We start from the raw sequence: 17883 nt of genomic DNA, 5'->3' as shown, positions 1-17883 counted from the left end.
TTTTTTCAAATATTTTTCTTAGGGTTTTTGTCATTTCTCATATTGAAATATTGATTTCTTCGTCAGTATTTTTTAAGACTTTTGCTTTATAAAGCACAAGTCCGGCCTCCCAAATACCAGCTTCCTCCATCTGACTCCATACAGAAGAGAGAGGTTCGGATTGTCAATAATCCCATTCTTACGGATCGTTTGGAACCTCTGGGTCTGCAGAGGGACTTCGGTTCCCTCTGTATTTTATACCGTATGTTCCATGGGGAGTGCTCTGAGGAATTGTTTGAGATGATACCATCGTCTCGTTTTTACCATCGCCCCGCCCGCCACCGGAGTAGAGTTCATCCACACTACCTGGAGCCACTGCGTTCATCCAGTTCAGTGCGCTTCCAGAGATCTTTTTTGCCACGTACCATCCGGCTATGGAATGAGCTCCCCTCCACGGTGTTTCCCGAACGCTATGACATGGCCTTCTTCAAACGAGGCTTGTGGAGAGTATTAAGCAGTAGGCACGGCTTGGCTCTGCTCCTGGCATTGCACAAGTCCATGGGCGACGGTAACCACTTACCATCAGGTGGGCCGTACGCTCGTCTGCCTACAAAGGCAATAAAAAAAAATTTAAAGAAGTACTCACACTGCTTCATATCAGATGCACTGTGGACTTGTGGAGAGGGCAAAAATAAAAATTTGATATTGATCTCGAAATTTCGATTTTTTAAATTTTTCGTTAATTGTTTGACGTATGAAACCGACTCAGAATTTTGATATATAAAACGGAATTCTATTACGGAACATCCTCCTATGTTGAATGCGAAAAAATCTTCGTGGATTATTTGTTGATGAATCTATTGAATCACTCACAATAACGCTTCAAGTGACATTTGGGAAAATAGTTTTACTATAAAAGTTGGTATAAAACTACAATATATTATAGATTAAAATTATCGTTTCGGTGCCATTTATGAAATTTTGAATTTTATTAATATTCCATTTATTTAAATCTAACATTTTAATTCTTTGAATATATAGTATTATTATGCATGCAAATAAAAGTGAACAAACACAATTGACATTATGCTAGAATTCATAATAAAATTATCAAAATAAACTGTTCTCGTACAATTTGAAAATATTTACAGTCATTGCTCGCCGAGCGCAGAAAATTTTTTCCACTTTATTACTTCTGGATTGATATTTGGTTCAATTGTTTTTTTTATTAGGAAAGTTCAGTGGGATCCCTTTTTTGTTACCTGCAAAATAATCCGTTTCGATCGAGAACTCATTGTTTTCGAGATTATTGTTTGAAGTTTTCGTGGTGAACGGGCGTGCGTGCTCGCGTTTGATATACATAATATATTTTCGTGGGTAGAGGCCCTTATTGCAAAGCTATAAAGGTCATTTATGCAGCATTATTTAATTTTAAGAATTATGAATAAAAATAACAAAATAATATAATGATACGATAAACGTTATTAATAAAACTAGATCTTTATAAGTCGTCGTGGCCTAAAGGATAAGACGTCCGGTGAATTCGTATTGAGCGATGCACCGGTGTTCGAATCTCAGGCGGGTACCAATTTTTCTAATGAAATACGTACTCAACAAATGTTCACGATTGACTTCCACGGTGAAGGAATAACATCGTGTAATAAAAATCAAGCCCGCAAAATTATAATTTGCGTAATTACTGGTGGTAGGACCTCTTGAGAGTCCGCGTGGGAAAGTACCACCACCCTGCCTATTTCTGCCGTGAAGCAGTAATGCGTTTCAGTTTGAAGGGTGGGGCAGCCGTTGTAACTATACTTGAGACCTTAAAAGTTATATCTCAAGGTGGGTGCCGCATTTACGTTGTAGACATGTATGGGCTCCAGTAACCACTTAACACCAGCTGGGCTGTAATGCTCGTTCACCCATCTAAGCAATAAAAAAAACCTAGATTCACACTGCTGTTTTCTTTTAAAAGTTCAGATGTTTTCTAATAAAATGACTACTTATGTCACTAACTAATAATATTACAGTTTTTTTTTCAACTCGATTTTAAAGGAAACGACTCTCAGAAAACTATAATACATTAAAATGAGACAAACATATTATACATCCAAAGTATTTAAGCCTATGCGAGAACGAGATGGAATACTTCTGTAGGTTTCACTTCTATGTTTTTTGGTTTACAGCTACGTAATGGGGGGGCTTCTTCTAGAAATTGTCACAGTTCTCTGATTGAAGTTGGCGGCATTTACTTCGAACTTCAGTCATTACCACACGCCAGGAAACAATTAGAATTCTCCGTGAAAGTAGAGAGTTAAGAGCGACGCAGTTTATAAAATTATTTGAACTAGCAGATCTTGCATAAAAACCGGAAAAAAACACTTGTATTTTTCAAACTCACTATGCCATTATTAAAAGATGCATTCTGTTAAGACAAATGCGCGACAAGATATTGCGATGTAAATGATCAAAAATTACCTTAATGCGTATCCAAATATGGTTTTTTTTCGACTGTGTCTTTTTCTTTGGACATGTAACCTATAATTGTTAGATGAAGTCTGTATATATATAAATGAATTGCTGTTCGTTAGTCTCGCCAAAACTCGAGAACGGCTGGACTGATTTGGATAATTTTGGTCTTGAATTATTTGTGGAAGTCCAGAGAATGCTTAAAAGGTAGATAAATATTAAAATGCTCGGAATTAAATAAAAATAACAATTTTGTTTTCCCTTTGATGGGTCTCCCGTCGGACGATTCCTTTTGTTTGTTTTATACAAAAGTTTAGGTCTTTTATTTATCGATTGAGGCACTACGAAGTCTGCCGGGTCAGCTAGTATCTAAATAAATCTTTTACTAACAATTTTTACGATACATCTAGCTTATAGGTTAGAATTAATTGCAATCTGTTTAATCTATACATATAAATAAAATTAGAGTGTCTGTTTGTAATATTGAAATAACCGCTTTTTACTACATGCATATATACGGCACATACACCAAAATAACATTTTTTACAATTTTTGTCCTACTGTGTGTCTGTTTGTTCCGGCTAATTTCTGGAACGGCTGGACCGATTTTGATGAGACTATCACTAATAGGTAGCTGATGATATAAGGAGTAACTTAGGGTACTTTTTTTAGACTAGGTTCGCCCCGCGGCGTCACCCGCAGTTATAGTCGTACCGCGCGCAACATGGCGGGACTCGCCTATCAATAACAAAATTTAATGTGTCCGAAGCGAAGCGAGGGCGGGTCGCTTGTCCCTAAAAAAATTAGATTTCGGATACATTTTCATTTGTTAGAAAAATAACGATTTATTTTTTGTTACAGGCTAAATTAGAAACGAAGGCTTTAAAAGCAAAGAGGCCCGGCTTCACGGACGACAGATACAACGAGACATCATATTACATGGAAAACGGTATGTTCACAAATGGTCATGCTAAAAAATTTTTTTTTTTTTTGCGGCGATGGTATGGCGTTATTCCGAAAAAGCTTTTTCAGTTTTGTTGATCGTACTCAGAATGTCCTGATTGTACATTGTACAATTGCACCGGATTGTAGATTGTTATTGTATACTATTTCTACGGCGTAGCAATCACGCATTCCGATTGGATGATTAGGAAATCACCCTACTCTGACCGGGTTCTGATCCCTTCCGGAGATCGGGATGTGGAGTGCAAGGGGAATTGCTTGGTGCGTTAGGGCTCTAAAATATCCTTGGGACCGCGGTCTGCTTCCAACATCTGCGGACTCTCAAGTTCACGGGTGCCTCCTAAGCGCGTACACTTCGCAGCAGGTTCGGCCTCCTTCCCGAAAAAAAAGGATATATACTTAAAGCTAAGGTCGGTCGTGAGCAACACTGCCTTCATGCACTAGTAAATATATAAATATCATAGTTTAAAACTCTGATATAAAACGAAGAGTTTTATACATTGCCCGGTGCGGGTCATCGTGTGTGTGTGTGTTTTTTTTAAATACGACAAATTCATAATACACTACTGTGTTCGTGGTTATAGACTACTGAAGATTCTAGAAAGAATTGGAATGAATAAAAATATTATTTACATACATCTGTCATTTCTTGCTTATTGTTAAAATTACGAAATTATTCGTGTGCTGTAACAAAAAAAAACAGATGAAATGAGTTAAAAGTACTAAAAGCATAAACAGTCGCCGGATATTTTACTTAACGGTGTATTTAGGTTTTCTATTCCTAAATCTTTAATACACTTAACGACGATAATGCCGTTCATTTTTCTAGTCCCATTATATGTACTCGTACGTAAGTTGCTTAGTCATCTTGCCGCATTGGCGTTTCACATAATTTACCACTCTCGGCATGAGAACCGCTCGCTGAACGCTTGCATGCCTGTACTTCAGAACTCAATGCTACAGCGGTAGTCCTACATAGATCTACCTAAAACTTAATTTATACACTTTGAGACGCTCGTGTCCTAAAAGCGGATGAAACGTCCTGTCTATTCGTATCTAGTGCTGTGACGGCGTTCAAGCTTTCGGGCAGACTTCGATTTTTATAATCAAATACGCACCACGTAGTCATGGAAGGTTTCCACGAAGAAGGATTAAGTGGTGTCATAAAAATCAAAGTCTTTTTTTTTTTTAAGTTTTTTTTTTATTGCTTAGATGGGTGGACAATCTCACAGCCCACCTGGTGTTAAGTGGTTATCGGAGCCCATAGACATCTACAACGTAAATGCTGCCACTCACCTCGAGACATGAGCTCTAAGGTCTCAGTATAGCTACAACGGCTACCCCACCCTTCAAACCGAAACGCATTACTGCTTCACGGCAGAAATAGGCAGGGTGGTTGTATCTACCCGCGCGGACTCATAAGAGGATCTACCAGCACTAGAAAAATCTATATTGGATCTAGATCTAGAAGAATCTAGATAGAAAGATCTGCCTAAAACTTAATTGATACGCTTTGAGACACTCGTGTTCTAGAAGTGGATGAAATGTCCTGTCTGTTCGTATCTAGTGCTGTGCCGGCGTTCAAATTCTCGGGAAGACTTCGATTCCCATGACTTCCACGAAGAAAGATTAAGCGTTGTCATAAAAATCAAAAGCGCGTTTTTTTTTTAAGTTTAAATTTAGCTAAATTGGTTCGACTGTGAGCCCCTATGATTAGTTACCTCTTAATAATTCCAGGGCGAAGCGGTCATGTGTCCTGATTTTCAGGATGAAACAGCTTATTGAGGGTTCGATTTCATGCCTCATTAGAGGGGGGGCGGCAGTCATTTGATTTGTCTATGGGTTTAAAGACCGTCTATTATGATATTACTCGTATCGGGTAGATAAGAATATCAGAAAGATATCGAACTTTATTAGGAGACATGTCGCATGATCGAAACATCGTGATAAACGTCTCGATTTTTCCAGGTCTTAGAAAAGTCTACCCGTACTATTTCACGTTCACGACCTTCACGAAAGGGAGATGGGTCGGGGAGAAGATCCTGGATGTCTTCGCGAGAGAGTTCAGAGCGCACCCTGCAGCGGAGTACGAAAGGTGCATCAGGGCCGGTACCCTCACGGTCAACTACGAGAGGGTTGACCCTGATTACAGACTCAAACACAACGACCTTCTAGCGAACGTAGTGCACAGGTACGAGGGGTTGCGATAATTCATTCCTCTGTAGTTAATACGGTATCACACACATAGAAAACTAACACACAGATACACACAACAGACACAGACACGAATTACGGAACAATGTAAATATATATATGACTTTATTTTTCTTCTTTTCTTTTGTAATTCCGTGTCCACTAAGATACATTTCCGAATCTAATTTTATCACGGCTTCCGATTAAATACATTACGTGACGTCTTTAAACGTAAGCTAAGCTAAGCTTGTTTTGTTTTTAATGAAATATCTAATCGTATTTTTAGTACACTGTAACAAATGTAATATTATGTTATGAAGTAATAAGCACCGAATGAGCATGCGAGTGCACTGTTTGGACGTTATCCAAAAATGACATCGCCGGGGTTCAGCTGGCGACCGACTTGCGTCGAACTCAATTTAACGCTGGATTTTAATTGAATGATTATAGACGACGAACATGGTGATGACGAATGCTAACCGCCAACAAACTTCCACAGAGCTCTTGTGCAAATCATATAAACTAACTAGGTTTTTTTTCTATTGCTTAGACGGGTGGACGAGCTCACAGCCCGCCTGGTGTTAAGTGGTTACTGGAGCCCATAGACATCCACAACGTAAATGCGCCACCCACCTTGAAATATAAGTTCTAAGGTCTCAGTATAGTTACAACGGCTGCTCCACCCTTCAAACCGAAACGCATTACTGCTTCACGGCAAAAATAGGCAGGGCGGTGGTACCCACCCGCGCGGCCTCACAAGACCTTCTACCACCAGTAATAAATTCAATTTAAATTATTTCAATTTAAACCAATAGAATTCTTAATTCAAAAACTGTATCGTTCTACTCAAGTGCCTTAATAGAACGGCATGATTGGACATGCGAAGAAATGTTCTCAACTAGTATCTCGCGAACAAGAACGCTCTCAGCGTGCAAATAAACAAAAATTAGGGGCCCTAGAGGAAAAATAAGACGTTCGCTTAGTATTTATGAGCCGAGCCAAATGCAGTTGCATATTTTATCAGTTCCCGTAACAAAGTTACCACGTTATTACGGTCGTGTCGGTCGCCAGCCAAATGATTTATTATATCATCGAACGCTGATGTCCCGAGTCGTGTCACCTTATAGTTTGCTAAACGGTATACATTGCCGCGTTCTCTTGTTTATATATAGCAAATAGCTCACGCATGTTCATTTGTGGTTTTCTATCATACGTCACGAGAACGAATATCACGTAACGGACTCTGAGCAAAAGCGGTGATAGTGTTGCAAGCTTCGTTCAAATTCTGAACCGCGTACATAAATGTAGATAGATTGCTCAAAGTTCGGGGTATCGGAAAGCGTGGAGCCTGACGTGTGTATCGTTTCAGGCACGAAGTACCGGTCACCAGCCAACCCATCACCCTCGTTCATATCGACGAGGACATTGTGGTTGTCAACAAACCGGCCTCTATCCCCGTAAGTGGCAATTGAGACAGCCATGTTAATATACGCTTATGCCATTAATGTCTTTGCATGCCATTTTATAACCTTCGTGCGTCGTACCTGTTTAACCTCTTTTCCTGCTCCGTATCCATATTGTAAGCTGGGTAGGTAAGGGCGCAGTTTTCGCATTAATAACGCTTCGCTCGATGTTACTCAGCTATCTCCACACATTCTTCACAACACACAAGTAACTTAAGCCCGACACTTCCACCTTTATATTTCGGAACTCGGATCTTGCAATAGCTCCGTTGTTATTTTTTTACGTTTAATAACTTGTCGTTTGTTAAATTAAGATCAGAGTAATGGGTTTTATCGAGAATGTGTCATTGTTAGGCTACATTACGACAATTTCCCGGCAACATTTTTCCGTTACCTATGAGACTATTCCAGCTACGCCCAGATGGGTAGGTGAGCTCACGGGTTCAACCTGAGAGAATTTGCACTAACAAGAGCCCTAGCAAGATCAGTGCTTCACAGAATCTACCACCGGATCGGAATCGCGACCCACTGAGAAGATCCGGCGAGAAACTCTGTGGGCTAACGTGTAACAGTTATTTGTCGCGCTAAGTCCCCGCTCGCAAATCGAAACAGTTTTCATACAAAGCACTCCCTTTTATCGGGGAAACATCTAGCCTCTCTCCTCGATAAAGGCTTTGCGATATAACGAAGCACGAACTACATTCATATCGGCTTCAGAGGAATAAAGATGTGACGTACGGGTATCGATGTTTGTATTTACATGCAAAGTAGGGAGGCAAATTCTCGCACGAGAACCAGTTCCCTTTGTGCGTCCGATCAGCTGCGACGCGCTTACGATACGTAGAGGTGAGTTCGGTTAAGTCTTCCCTGGGAACGGGATCAAATGGCGTACTCAGAATACGTGTCTGAATAGTGGCGGCCGTATTCACGTGGCCTAAAGCTTCTAGAACATTTTTATCGCGAAACAAAAGAAAGATACGACCTTAGTTGATGTAACCAAATGGAATGTAATTTAAATTCTTTGGATATTTAATTCACACACAAACACACATGTACACAACTCGATTTTTTTTATACACACGCACACATGCAAATCCTCCCACTACGTATTTTACTAAGTCCAGTATTTAATATTAACCATTGTTGTCTATGCCATTAAACTGTTATTAGGCAAAAGGATCATATATAAATTAAGGATAGTCTATGCCACCGGTGCTTCGACCAAAAAGTTTAAACATATGATAACATACTTCCCCATCCGTTGTCCGAAGTAATAGTATTCTCACTCTTTTTTTTTCATACCTGACTTTTCATCATTATCAGCGGCCGTCGATGATGGTCATTGGATCTAGCGTTCACCATAACGACTTACCCCACGCTGCCAAGCCCCGTCATCTGATCTTTCTAGTTTTTTTTCAGCCAATGACTATTTTATTAGATGATACTATTTCTAATGACGTCAAAGAGAAAGCGATTTTCAGCTGTAATGCTCAATGTAATTATATATTTTAATTTTAATGAATAAATAAATCAGCTCTGTAGTACTTCTGAATGGAATTGATTGTGTAGTTGAATATGAAAATGAAAAGTTTATTGATATACATAATTGCTCCTTATCGACTAGTGATTGAAGGCTCTTTTTAGGCAAACAATGCCTGTGTAAGGAGATTGTGCCCACCGACCTTTCTGGTCTACATTTCAAAGTCAAAGTTTGTGTATGACCTGCACAGCCTTCATACGTTTAAGAAACAACTCGCGCGTCGCTAATACACTAAAAATAAAGAACAGAGTAATATTTTGTTATTCTAATTAAAATTGAAAATACACAGACTTTGGAAAACACTACACATATCGACGCGTACAATTTGCAATTAGCGTAAATAATTGAACGATTTCAAGAAAACCACCTATAAAGTTAATGCACAAAAAGAAAACCGGTTCGATTCAAACTAGGTACATATTATAATACCTAGTCAGGTCATAAGTACTGTCACACAGTAAAAACTTTTCTTTTAGAATGCTGGCCACAAAAAAGTTTATTGAATTCGAATTTCGAATTGTTCATGAAAATAAAAATGTATACTTTTAGAATTTTACTCATTTTTAAATATGGAGTGGACGCTTAAAGAAGACCGTGTTGCAGTTATTGCGTTGCATCGTTGCGGTTACGCGCCAATTCAAATTTTTAACATACTGAAAAATTTGAATATAACCAAAAGATTCGTTTATCGTACCATCAAACGATACAATGAAGACTCTAGTGTAGATGACAGGTCAAGAAGTGGTCGCCCTCGGTCTGTTAGGACTCCAGCAGTGATAAAAGCTGTGAAGGCGCGAATTCAAAGAAATCCCAAACGTAAGCAGAAACTGTTGGCCCTTCAGATGGGGTTAAGCAGAACCACGGTGAAAAGGGTGTTAAATGAAGACTTAGGGCTTCGGGCATATCGAAGAAAAACAGGACATCGTTTGAATGCTCGTCTAATGGACCTGAGACTGAAGAGATGCCGCGCTTTGTTGAAGCGGTACGCGGGAAAAAAATATCGGGAAATTCTTTTTTCGGTTGAAAAATTTTTTACCGTAGAAGAGAGCTACAACAAACAAAATGATAAGATGTACGCACACAGTAGTGAAGAAGCGAGCAACCGTATTCCGCGTGTCCAACGAGGTCATTTTCCATCCTCGCTCATGGTATGGTTGGGAGTTTCTTATTGGGGCTTAACAGAGGTACATTTTTGTGAGAAAGGTGTAAAAACGAATGCAGTTGTGTATCAAAATACAGTCCTGACGAACCTTGTGGAACCTGTTTCTCATACCATGCTCAATAACAGGCACTGGGTATTCCAACAAGATTCGGCGCCAGCTCATAGAGCGAAGAGCACACAAGACTGGCTGGCGGCGCGTGAAATCGACTTCATCCGGCACGAAGACTGGCCCTCCTCCAGTCCAGATTTGAATCCGTTAGATTACAAGATATGGCAACACTTGGAGGAAAAGGCGTGCTCAAAGCCTCATCCCAATTTGGAGTCACTCAAGACATCCTTGATTAAGGCAGCCGCCGATATTGACATGGACCTCGTTCGTGCTGCGATAGACGACTGGCCGCGCAGATTGAAGGCCTGTATTCAAAACCGCGGAGGTCATTTTGAATAAACTTTAGTGTCATAAGAATCTATGTTTTGTTAAGTTCATTTTGGTATATGAATGGTTACATAATGAATAAACTTGTTTCAATTATTTTACATTAAACATGTGACAGAATTTATGACCTGACTAGGTACTAGCGACCCGCCCTCGCTTCGCTTCGGAAACATTAAATTTTATTATTGATAGTTGAGTCCCGAGATGTTACCCGCGGTTATTGTCGTACCGCGGGTGACGCCGCGGGGTGAAACTATTCTAAAAAAAGTAGCCTAAGTTACTCCTTATATCATCAGCTGTCAGTGAAAGTCCCGTCAAAATCCGTACAGCCGTTCCAGAGATTAGCCGGAACAAATAGACAGACAGTAAGACAAAAATTGTAAAAAATGTTTTTTTGGTGTATGTACCGTATATATATTCATATGCCTGTAGTAAAAAGCGGTTATTTCAATATTACAAACAGACACTCCAATTTTATTTATATGTATAGATTATACATGTGTGCCGAATCCGGGTCTTGTGAAAAATTACTAAACGAGACAGAAACGTAAACGTAGGGTAGAATGAAATAAAAGCGGGACCTCTTGTGAGTCCGCGCGGGTGGGTACCACCACCCTGCCTATTTCTGCCGTGAAGCAGTAATGCGTTTCGGTTTGAAGGGTGGGGCAGCCGTTGTAATTATACTTGAGACTTTAGAACATATATCTCAAGGTGGGTGGCGCATTTACGTCGTAGATGTCTATGAGCTCCAGGAACCACTTAACACCAGATGGGCTATGAACTCGTCCACCCATCTAAGCAATAAAAAAAACAAAAAAAAAAACAGACTGTGGCTCTGCGCTATTATTATTGAATCGTAGTTGATCTAAGAACTGTGTTGTATTTTATGATCAATGTAAGCTCTAGATATATATGAAGAACATAACTTTATCGCTCGGATTTCGGTATTAAGCCTAAAATGTGGCCACGAGCGTAATAATATCGCCGGCCGCTCCCAATATATATATACATACGTACATATATTTGGTAAACACTCTTGGCAGCATTTAGGCTATACATCAACTAGTTAACGGTCGGAAGACGGTTGCGTTTCAAATCATTAGCACTTATGACAGCGTGAGCTAATTAATAAAAACTCAAATTTTTTTTTAAATAACTTACAAAAATGGTATTTACAAAGTGTAGGGTGACTACACTTGAAACCAGAAAATTGTCATGATTCAAACTGAACGCTCAACTACTAAGTGCAGTGTTAGGCGTTTTATTAAGTTCAAATGCGCAATGGAATACAAAGACATCTAAAATGGATGCGCGTTCGATCGATACCATTAAGAGCGCGCATCTGCTGATTTTTTTATTGCTTAGAAGCGTGGACGAACTCACAGTTCACCTAGTGTTAAATGGTTACTGAAGCCCATAGATATCTTCAACGTAAATGCGCCACCCACCTTGAGATATAAGTTCTAAGGTCTCAGTATAGTTACAACGGCTGCCCCACCCTTCAAACCGAAACGCATTACTGCTTCACGGCAGAAATAGGCGAGGGACCTACCCGCGCGGACTCACAAGACGTCCTACCACCAGTAACCAGTTTTTGTTGCGTGACGTGCAATTCGTTGGTAAATAAAATGATTTAATTCCATATTTTTGTACTGTCAAAAATAAACTACACTACCTATCTTGCATTTGTGATAACGGATCCACTGTGAATAAATACATTTTTGTAAACATTTTATGTAGAATTTAATAAAACGGTTCTTGATTCTATTACGAAAACTTATGTATCATAACTATGTATATGTGTTTCACTTTAATGAATATATTATAACAATACACTTATAACAATGTGCGCTTCACGGCTCTAGCCAACATCAGCCACAAAAGATACACCGTATCGTGCATAAACTCGAAATTTTGATTCAAAAATTACATACGAATGACTTCTGCTACAATAAGAAGATCTACCACCGAGCGTGTCTGGCAAAAGGAAGAGAGGCCGCCCCAGAACAACTTGGCGTCGGTCGGTGGAGCAGGAGCTAGGGGTCTTGGGCATGACGTGGGAGGAGCTAGAACAGACTGCCCAAGACCGATATAAATGGAAAAATTTTATTCGAGCCCTACACCCCAGCAGAAGGTTATAGGAAAGAAATGATGATGAATGACCACCGAGCGTATATCAATCACACTGTCAATGTCACCGTAATAAACAAATCTATTATCTTCTTCTTTTTTTCCCTACCTATTCTGGTAGCCTCGAGGGGTTATTCTAGATTCGCCGAGCTAGTAGGTGAGCTCGCGGGGCTCAAACCTGACGCCGTTGCTAACACGAACCCTAGCAAGACCCGTGCTTCGCAGAATCTACCACCGGATCGAAAACGCGACCCACTGAGAAGATCCGGCGAGTAACTCAGTGGGCTGTGTCTGTGGGTTAATTTACTCGCCGAGCCCTTCGTCGCAAGCGACGGTTTCGATGCGACGTGAACGTTGGCCGGTGCTTGGGATACCTAAAAGCACCGTTTATGGATCCGAAATGACGTATCTATTATCGATTAGTGCGAGATGTATGGGACTTACTCCAATATCAGCTGAAAACGATATTCATTTGCTAAGCCACGTATCGCTTCGTTTGTTATGGTTTCAGTAATTATAAATATTTTATGAACAGATATGAGTAGTAGGGTTATTTTTATAATATCCTGAAAAGCACCCCACGCTTTTTTACAATAAAATCATTTTTTCTTACACTATTTTTAATTCAAATTTATTAAAATTTATTTTCTATTTTTTAGTTGGATTTTCTATAAAAGCGTATTTTGTTAGTTTTTTTAAACTATTATTTATTTTTCATTTTTTAGTTGAATTTCAAATTTTTCATAATTTTTTTTTTATTTTTTTTTTTAATGTTGAATCGGTCATCGGTCCTTAATAAGTATACCAAATTTCGAGTTAATCCGACGTTTTAAAGGTGGTAAAATCATGTTCAAAGATTCGGTTACAAACATACTATAATCATAGTCTGAAGCTAATAAAAGCGTATTCAAATGTAGGATATTAAGTATATTATTATTATTAGAGTTATCAATGATTTATATGTAGAGACATAATATTAACTTTCTAATATATACTAAGTAATACCTCCTGAATCTATCTATATAAATTCTTAACAGGCATACACTTCGCAAATTATTTTTAGAACGATTCAGAAATTCTTATTGTAGAAGATAGATGTCATTTCACTTAAAACACTATAACTCCGGTGTACTGGAGCAATTCAATTTCTTCGTGGTTTATGCGCGATGCGTTGGCACATCCGAAGCTTTTATAGCCACAATTAGTTTGTAATGTTTATGTATCGTGGGCCAGGCATGAGACACCGGTGCTCGATAGTCCTTTGCGCATCATACACGTTGACGAAGAGCTACTCGTGCTAGACAAGCCTTGCTCGCTGCCGGTGAGTCGATGCGTTGCTGCCTGTCCGATCTAATGTCGAACTCTGATGGATGAAGAAACTTTTCATACAATTATTAGAGCGATTTTTTTTTTTAATATTACCTCCGTCTAATTTGTTAATGGAAGAAATGAGAGAGAGTGAGAGATAAAATGACTGACACTTAAGACTCGGTTTTATCGAAAAATGAACGAAATATAGTTATTACTTTATGATTACCTCAACGTAACGTTTCAAAAAAATTAATGATAATAATAATTGAAATTTATGCTTTATTGTATTTTTATTTTGTTCCATAAAGTAATTGGTTAAAAATGAAACAGTTAAAACTGTTTTTTCAAAATAATACAAATACTATTTGAAAAGATCGTTTTCTACGACGATTTGGACCAGTTCTTTTTTTGGTTTATTTTTGTTTTTGTTAAACATGGTTTTAAATTATAAGCTTCGTGCGTGAGTGCTCAAAAAAATTCAAATAACGTTTTTAACAGCGCTTTAAGCCGATACATATTTTATTGTACGCATTCTCGTAGCAGTTTCGAAGTGAAATTTGTTGTGTCGGTTGAGTTAACGTTGAATTAAGTACATAGTTTCGTAAAACGATTGCAGACCCGTTTTCTTTTTCCTCATTGCCCAACGAAAACAGACGGGATTGTTGAGGAAATCTCTCAAAAGCTCTCCCGACAAATCCAATAAGTAAAAGGAACAAATCTGCAAAAAAAAGATAACGTTACGTTTTTTTTTGTTTCTTTTTTGTTTCACGTTTCTCTGCCGAAAGTTTCAACGTCAGAGTTTGACAAGAGATTGCCCGCAAAAACTTTTCGGGAGCCTGTTAAAACTGCCAACAGGCTGCGAATGCGCGTTCTACAAGTGAACCCCAAACGATACTGGGAGCATTACTGGAGAATTTTGCTATCCGTCATTAGTTTTTATATTTAATGAAATTAAAAAAAAAAACACTTTATCATGGTTGTGCGTTCTATTCGTTGGACCGAATTAAGAACTGATTTTTTGCTTTGACAATTTGAACTATAAAATGAAATTTTAGCAATAAACATCCACAAATTTAGCTTATTTTTTTAATATGTAAACCACAAGTCACTTACTTCAACATCAGCAACGTAAACAGAACTTAAGCACTCAAAAACCGCTTTTGACAAGGCCAGAAGAGATCAATGTATGATATACAATTAGTTCAAATTACCATTGCATCAAAACGAATGTGTGCAACTCTATTTTCGTGGAAGAAGTGAAATTTCTTTGACGGCAGAGAGACAAAGAAAGCATGCCTTTCCTCTCTTTCCTTCCCACTAATAAAAAAATGTTGCAGGTAACATTTTATGACTATTTTCTTCTACATTAAATTAATTCTCATTTCAACCAAAGAAATTTCACAACTATACATAATATTATTCAAAAAGTACATTAAAAATTTGCTGTAGTCATGTATTTTTTGACGCAGATTAAATCACTTTCAGTAATCATTATGCATGTACAGAATTTAATTTTAAAAGATCTTATGAGCGGATGTTTTCTATTTGTTTATTGACCTTTTTAAACTGGGTGTGCGTTTTTGTGGAGATAAAATGCGTTTCTGTTTATGGCTTTTATTCGTTTTTCATTATAATATCAATTTACAATACTACGATTATCATTCATAACAACATAAGGCATTTGAAAAAAACTATGACTTGATTGATTTTTGTATTTGTTTGTTTTGATATATTGCGCTGTGCTACTGTTGATTAATAAAGATCATCGAGATATTCGAGTATATAATATTTTTTCTTCAAATTAATAATAAACATGAGTCTCAGAAATCCATTGTGATTTAAAAACTGATTTTTACTTTACGATTAAAATTATCATTTAAAAAAAATTTAGTACATACTATTGATAATTTCCGGGAGCAATTTTCAAAATTCCTTCTTAATCTTACCGAAGACTACTATACTATTATCTATTTTTGTGCATTTTTAGTCATATTTGTGATTTAACTAAAAGACGTTCAACCCTAGGTGCATCCATGCGGTCGCTACAGACACAATACCGTTGTTTTTATCCTCGCGAAGGAATACAACTTGAAGAACCTGAGGACCATCCACAGACTGGACAGGCTCACGTCAGGTAAACCGATTTTAGCGAATTTCATAAAGGACTATCAATATTTTCCCGACAAGCGTCGTGCAATCTTAATTAAATTAGGGTTCAAATATTTTATTTTTTTATGTATTTTAATTATTGGTGATTCTAAGTTTTTTTTTATTGATAACTAGACTGCATAAGAATATGAAATTAAAGCTAGAGGCAAAGGCGTCCATGCGCGCTCATACGGGCCCATGTAGCGCTCATGTGCATTAATTACCCTAGGAAGTGTAAACCATACCTCTAGGAAGTGCCTGGTTCGTTTTATTGCTTAGATGGGTGGACGAGCTCAGAGACCACCTGGTGTTAAGTGGTTACTGGAGCCCATAGACATCTACAACGTAAATGCGTTACCCACCTTGAGATATGAGTTCTAAGGTCTCAGTATAGTTACAGCGGCTGCCCCACCTTTCAAACTAAAACGCATTACTGTTTCACGGTGGAAATAGACAGGGTGGTGGTACCTACCCGTGCGGACCTACCATATATGGAATAGGTAACAGCTTCACTAAAAGGACTAAGGCTGGTAAAGCCTTACTAATACTCACAAGAGGTAATACGGCTGCGCCCGTGTGCAAAGCACACTCTGCACCGCTGGCAAAGCCGCCTCTGGCCAGAGGAAGAAAAGGAGAGACTGCTCGGCTGCTAATCAGAAGATGCTCGCGTTGCCGGCTACGACACCGATAATCTGCCCAAAATAACATCAAGAACATGGTAGATCATAATCTCGGTCAAAAAGGATTGACACTATTCCGTCAGATTCTGTTCCGGAGGACTTAGTATGTTTTAATCCAAGCCAGGTCACACTCACAGATTAAAAATGAATATGTTTCCCACAGGACTTCTTCTGTTCGGGAGGAGTCCGAAGAAAGCTAGACAGATGGAGCACCAGATTAGGAACCGACAAGTCCAGAAGGAATACGTCTGCAGGGTCGACGGAGAATTTCCTGAGTAAGTTCCTGTGAACCACAATTGATTATTTTTATTTTATTGCATAGATCGGTGAATGAGTTCACGGTCCACTTGTGCAAGACATAAGACGCTCTGACACCATCTATCAAATATATTGGTGTCGTCGTAGTCAAGTCTTAAAACTAAGATTAGGATAGGCTTAAAACTTCTGACTCAACATAAGCTTATGCTTTCGTTTCATATTCAAAAAGAGTGACATGACAATCGTCATTTGTTTGTATGAATAATAAATTGTACAATTATTTATTATCAATGATCCTAATCCTATAACAACAACTGTGAAATGAAAACATAAATTAAACAATTATAAGAGTTAATAACAATTTAATTACATCTCATTTTTTCCCTACCTATGCTGATAACCTTGAGAGGCTATTTCAGCTTCTCCTTGATGTGTAGATGAGCTCACGGGGCTCAAACCGGAGTGTTGCCAATACTGGCCCTAGCAAGAGAAGTGCTTCGCAGAATCTACCACCGGATCGAAAACGCAACCCACTGAGAAGATCTGGCGAGAAACTCAGTGAGCTGTGGTCTATGGGTTAATTTACTCGTCGAGCCCTTCATAGCAAGTGACGGGCTCGGCGAGGTCGGTGACCGGTTATATCTATAATAATATAATGCTTGTCCCACACTTCAACACAATGCCTACGTCAGTAGGACCTTTTGTTTAAATAAATAGTGCAACATAGAGTAATGCTTAATTCATATACCGCTTTGTTTGTTTTTAGCGAGGAAATAGAATGTCAAGAGCCGATAGAAGTGGTCAGCTACAAAATAGGCGTGTGCAAGGTGTCTCCGAAAGGCAAGGACTGCTCGACTGTGTTCAAGCGACTTGGCTTCAACCAGGCGAACAACACTAGCGTGGTGCTCTGCCGCCCGAAGACCGGTAGAATGCACCAGATCAGAGTTCACCTGCAGTACCTTGGTAAGCGATTTAATGATCTTCATTAAATATATAAGTCGGACATTTTTACTGGTGGTAGAACCGGTGTGAGTCCGCGCGGGGGGGTACCACCACCCTGCCTATTTCTGCCGTGAAGCAGTAATGCGTTTCGGTTTGAAGGGTGGGGCAGCCGTTGTAACTATACTTGAGACCTTAGAGCTTATACCTCA

General features: G+C 38.8%; 1 protein-coding gene across 6 annotated transcripts in view; it reads left to right on the top strand.

Moving 5' to 3' along the window:
• The window catches only part of LOC101737404 (pseudouridylate synthase RPUSD2), a 508157-nt gene that overhangs the window by 477031 nt on the left and 13243 nt on the right, over positions 1–17883 (top strand). For all 6 annotated transcript variants that reach the window (XM_062668077.1, XM_004929286.5, XM_012692954.4 and 3 more), the window contains 6 exons: positions 3310–3397; positions 5380–5602; positions 6974–7061; positions 15672–15780; positions 16638–16749; positions 17499–17695. In XM_062668077.1, the coding sequence (XP_062524061.1) occupies positions 3310–3397; positions 5380–5602; positions 6974–7061; positions 15672–15780; positions 16638–16749; positions 17499–17695 (817 nt within the window). The remainder of the gene's footprint in view (positions 1–3309; positions 3398–5379; positions 5603–6973; positions 7062–15671; positions 15781–16637; positions 16750–17498; positions 17696–17883) is intronic.

Source organism: Bombyx mori, chromosome 4 (genome assembly GCF_030269925.1).
Source record: "Bombyx mori chromosome 4, ASM3026992v2".
Taxonomy (NCBI): Eukaryota; Metazoa; Arthropoda; class Insecta; order Lepidoptera; family Bombycidae; genus Bombyx; species Bombyx mori.
The sequence above is the reverse complement of the archived record's forward strand: the minus strand, read 5'-3'. Positions and strand labels throughout refer to the sequence as shown.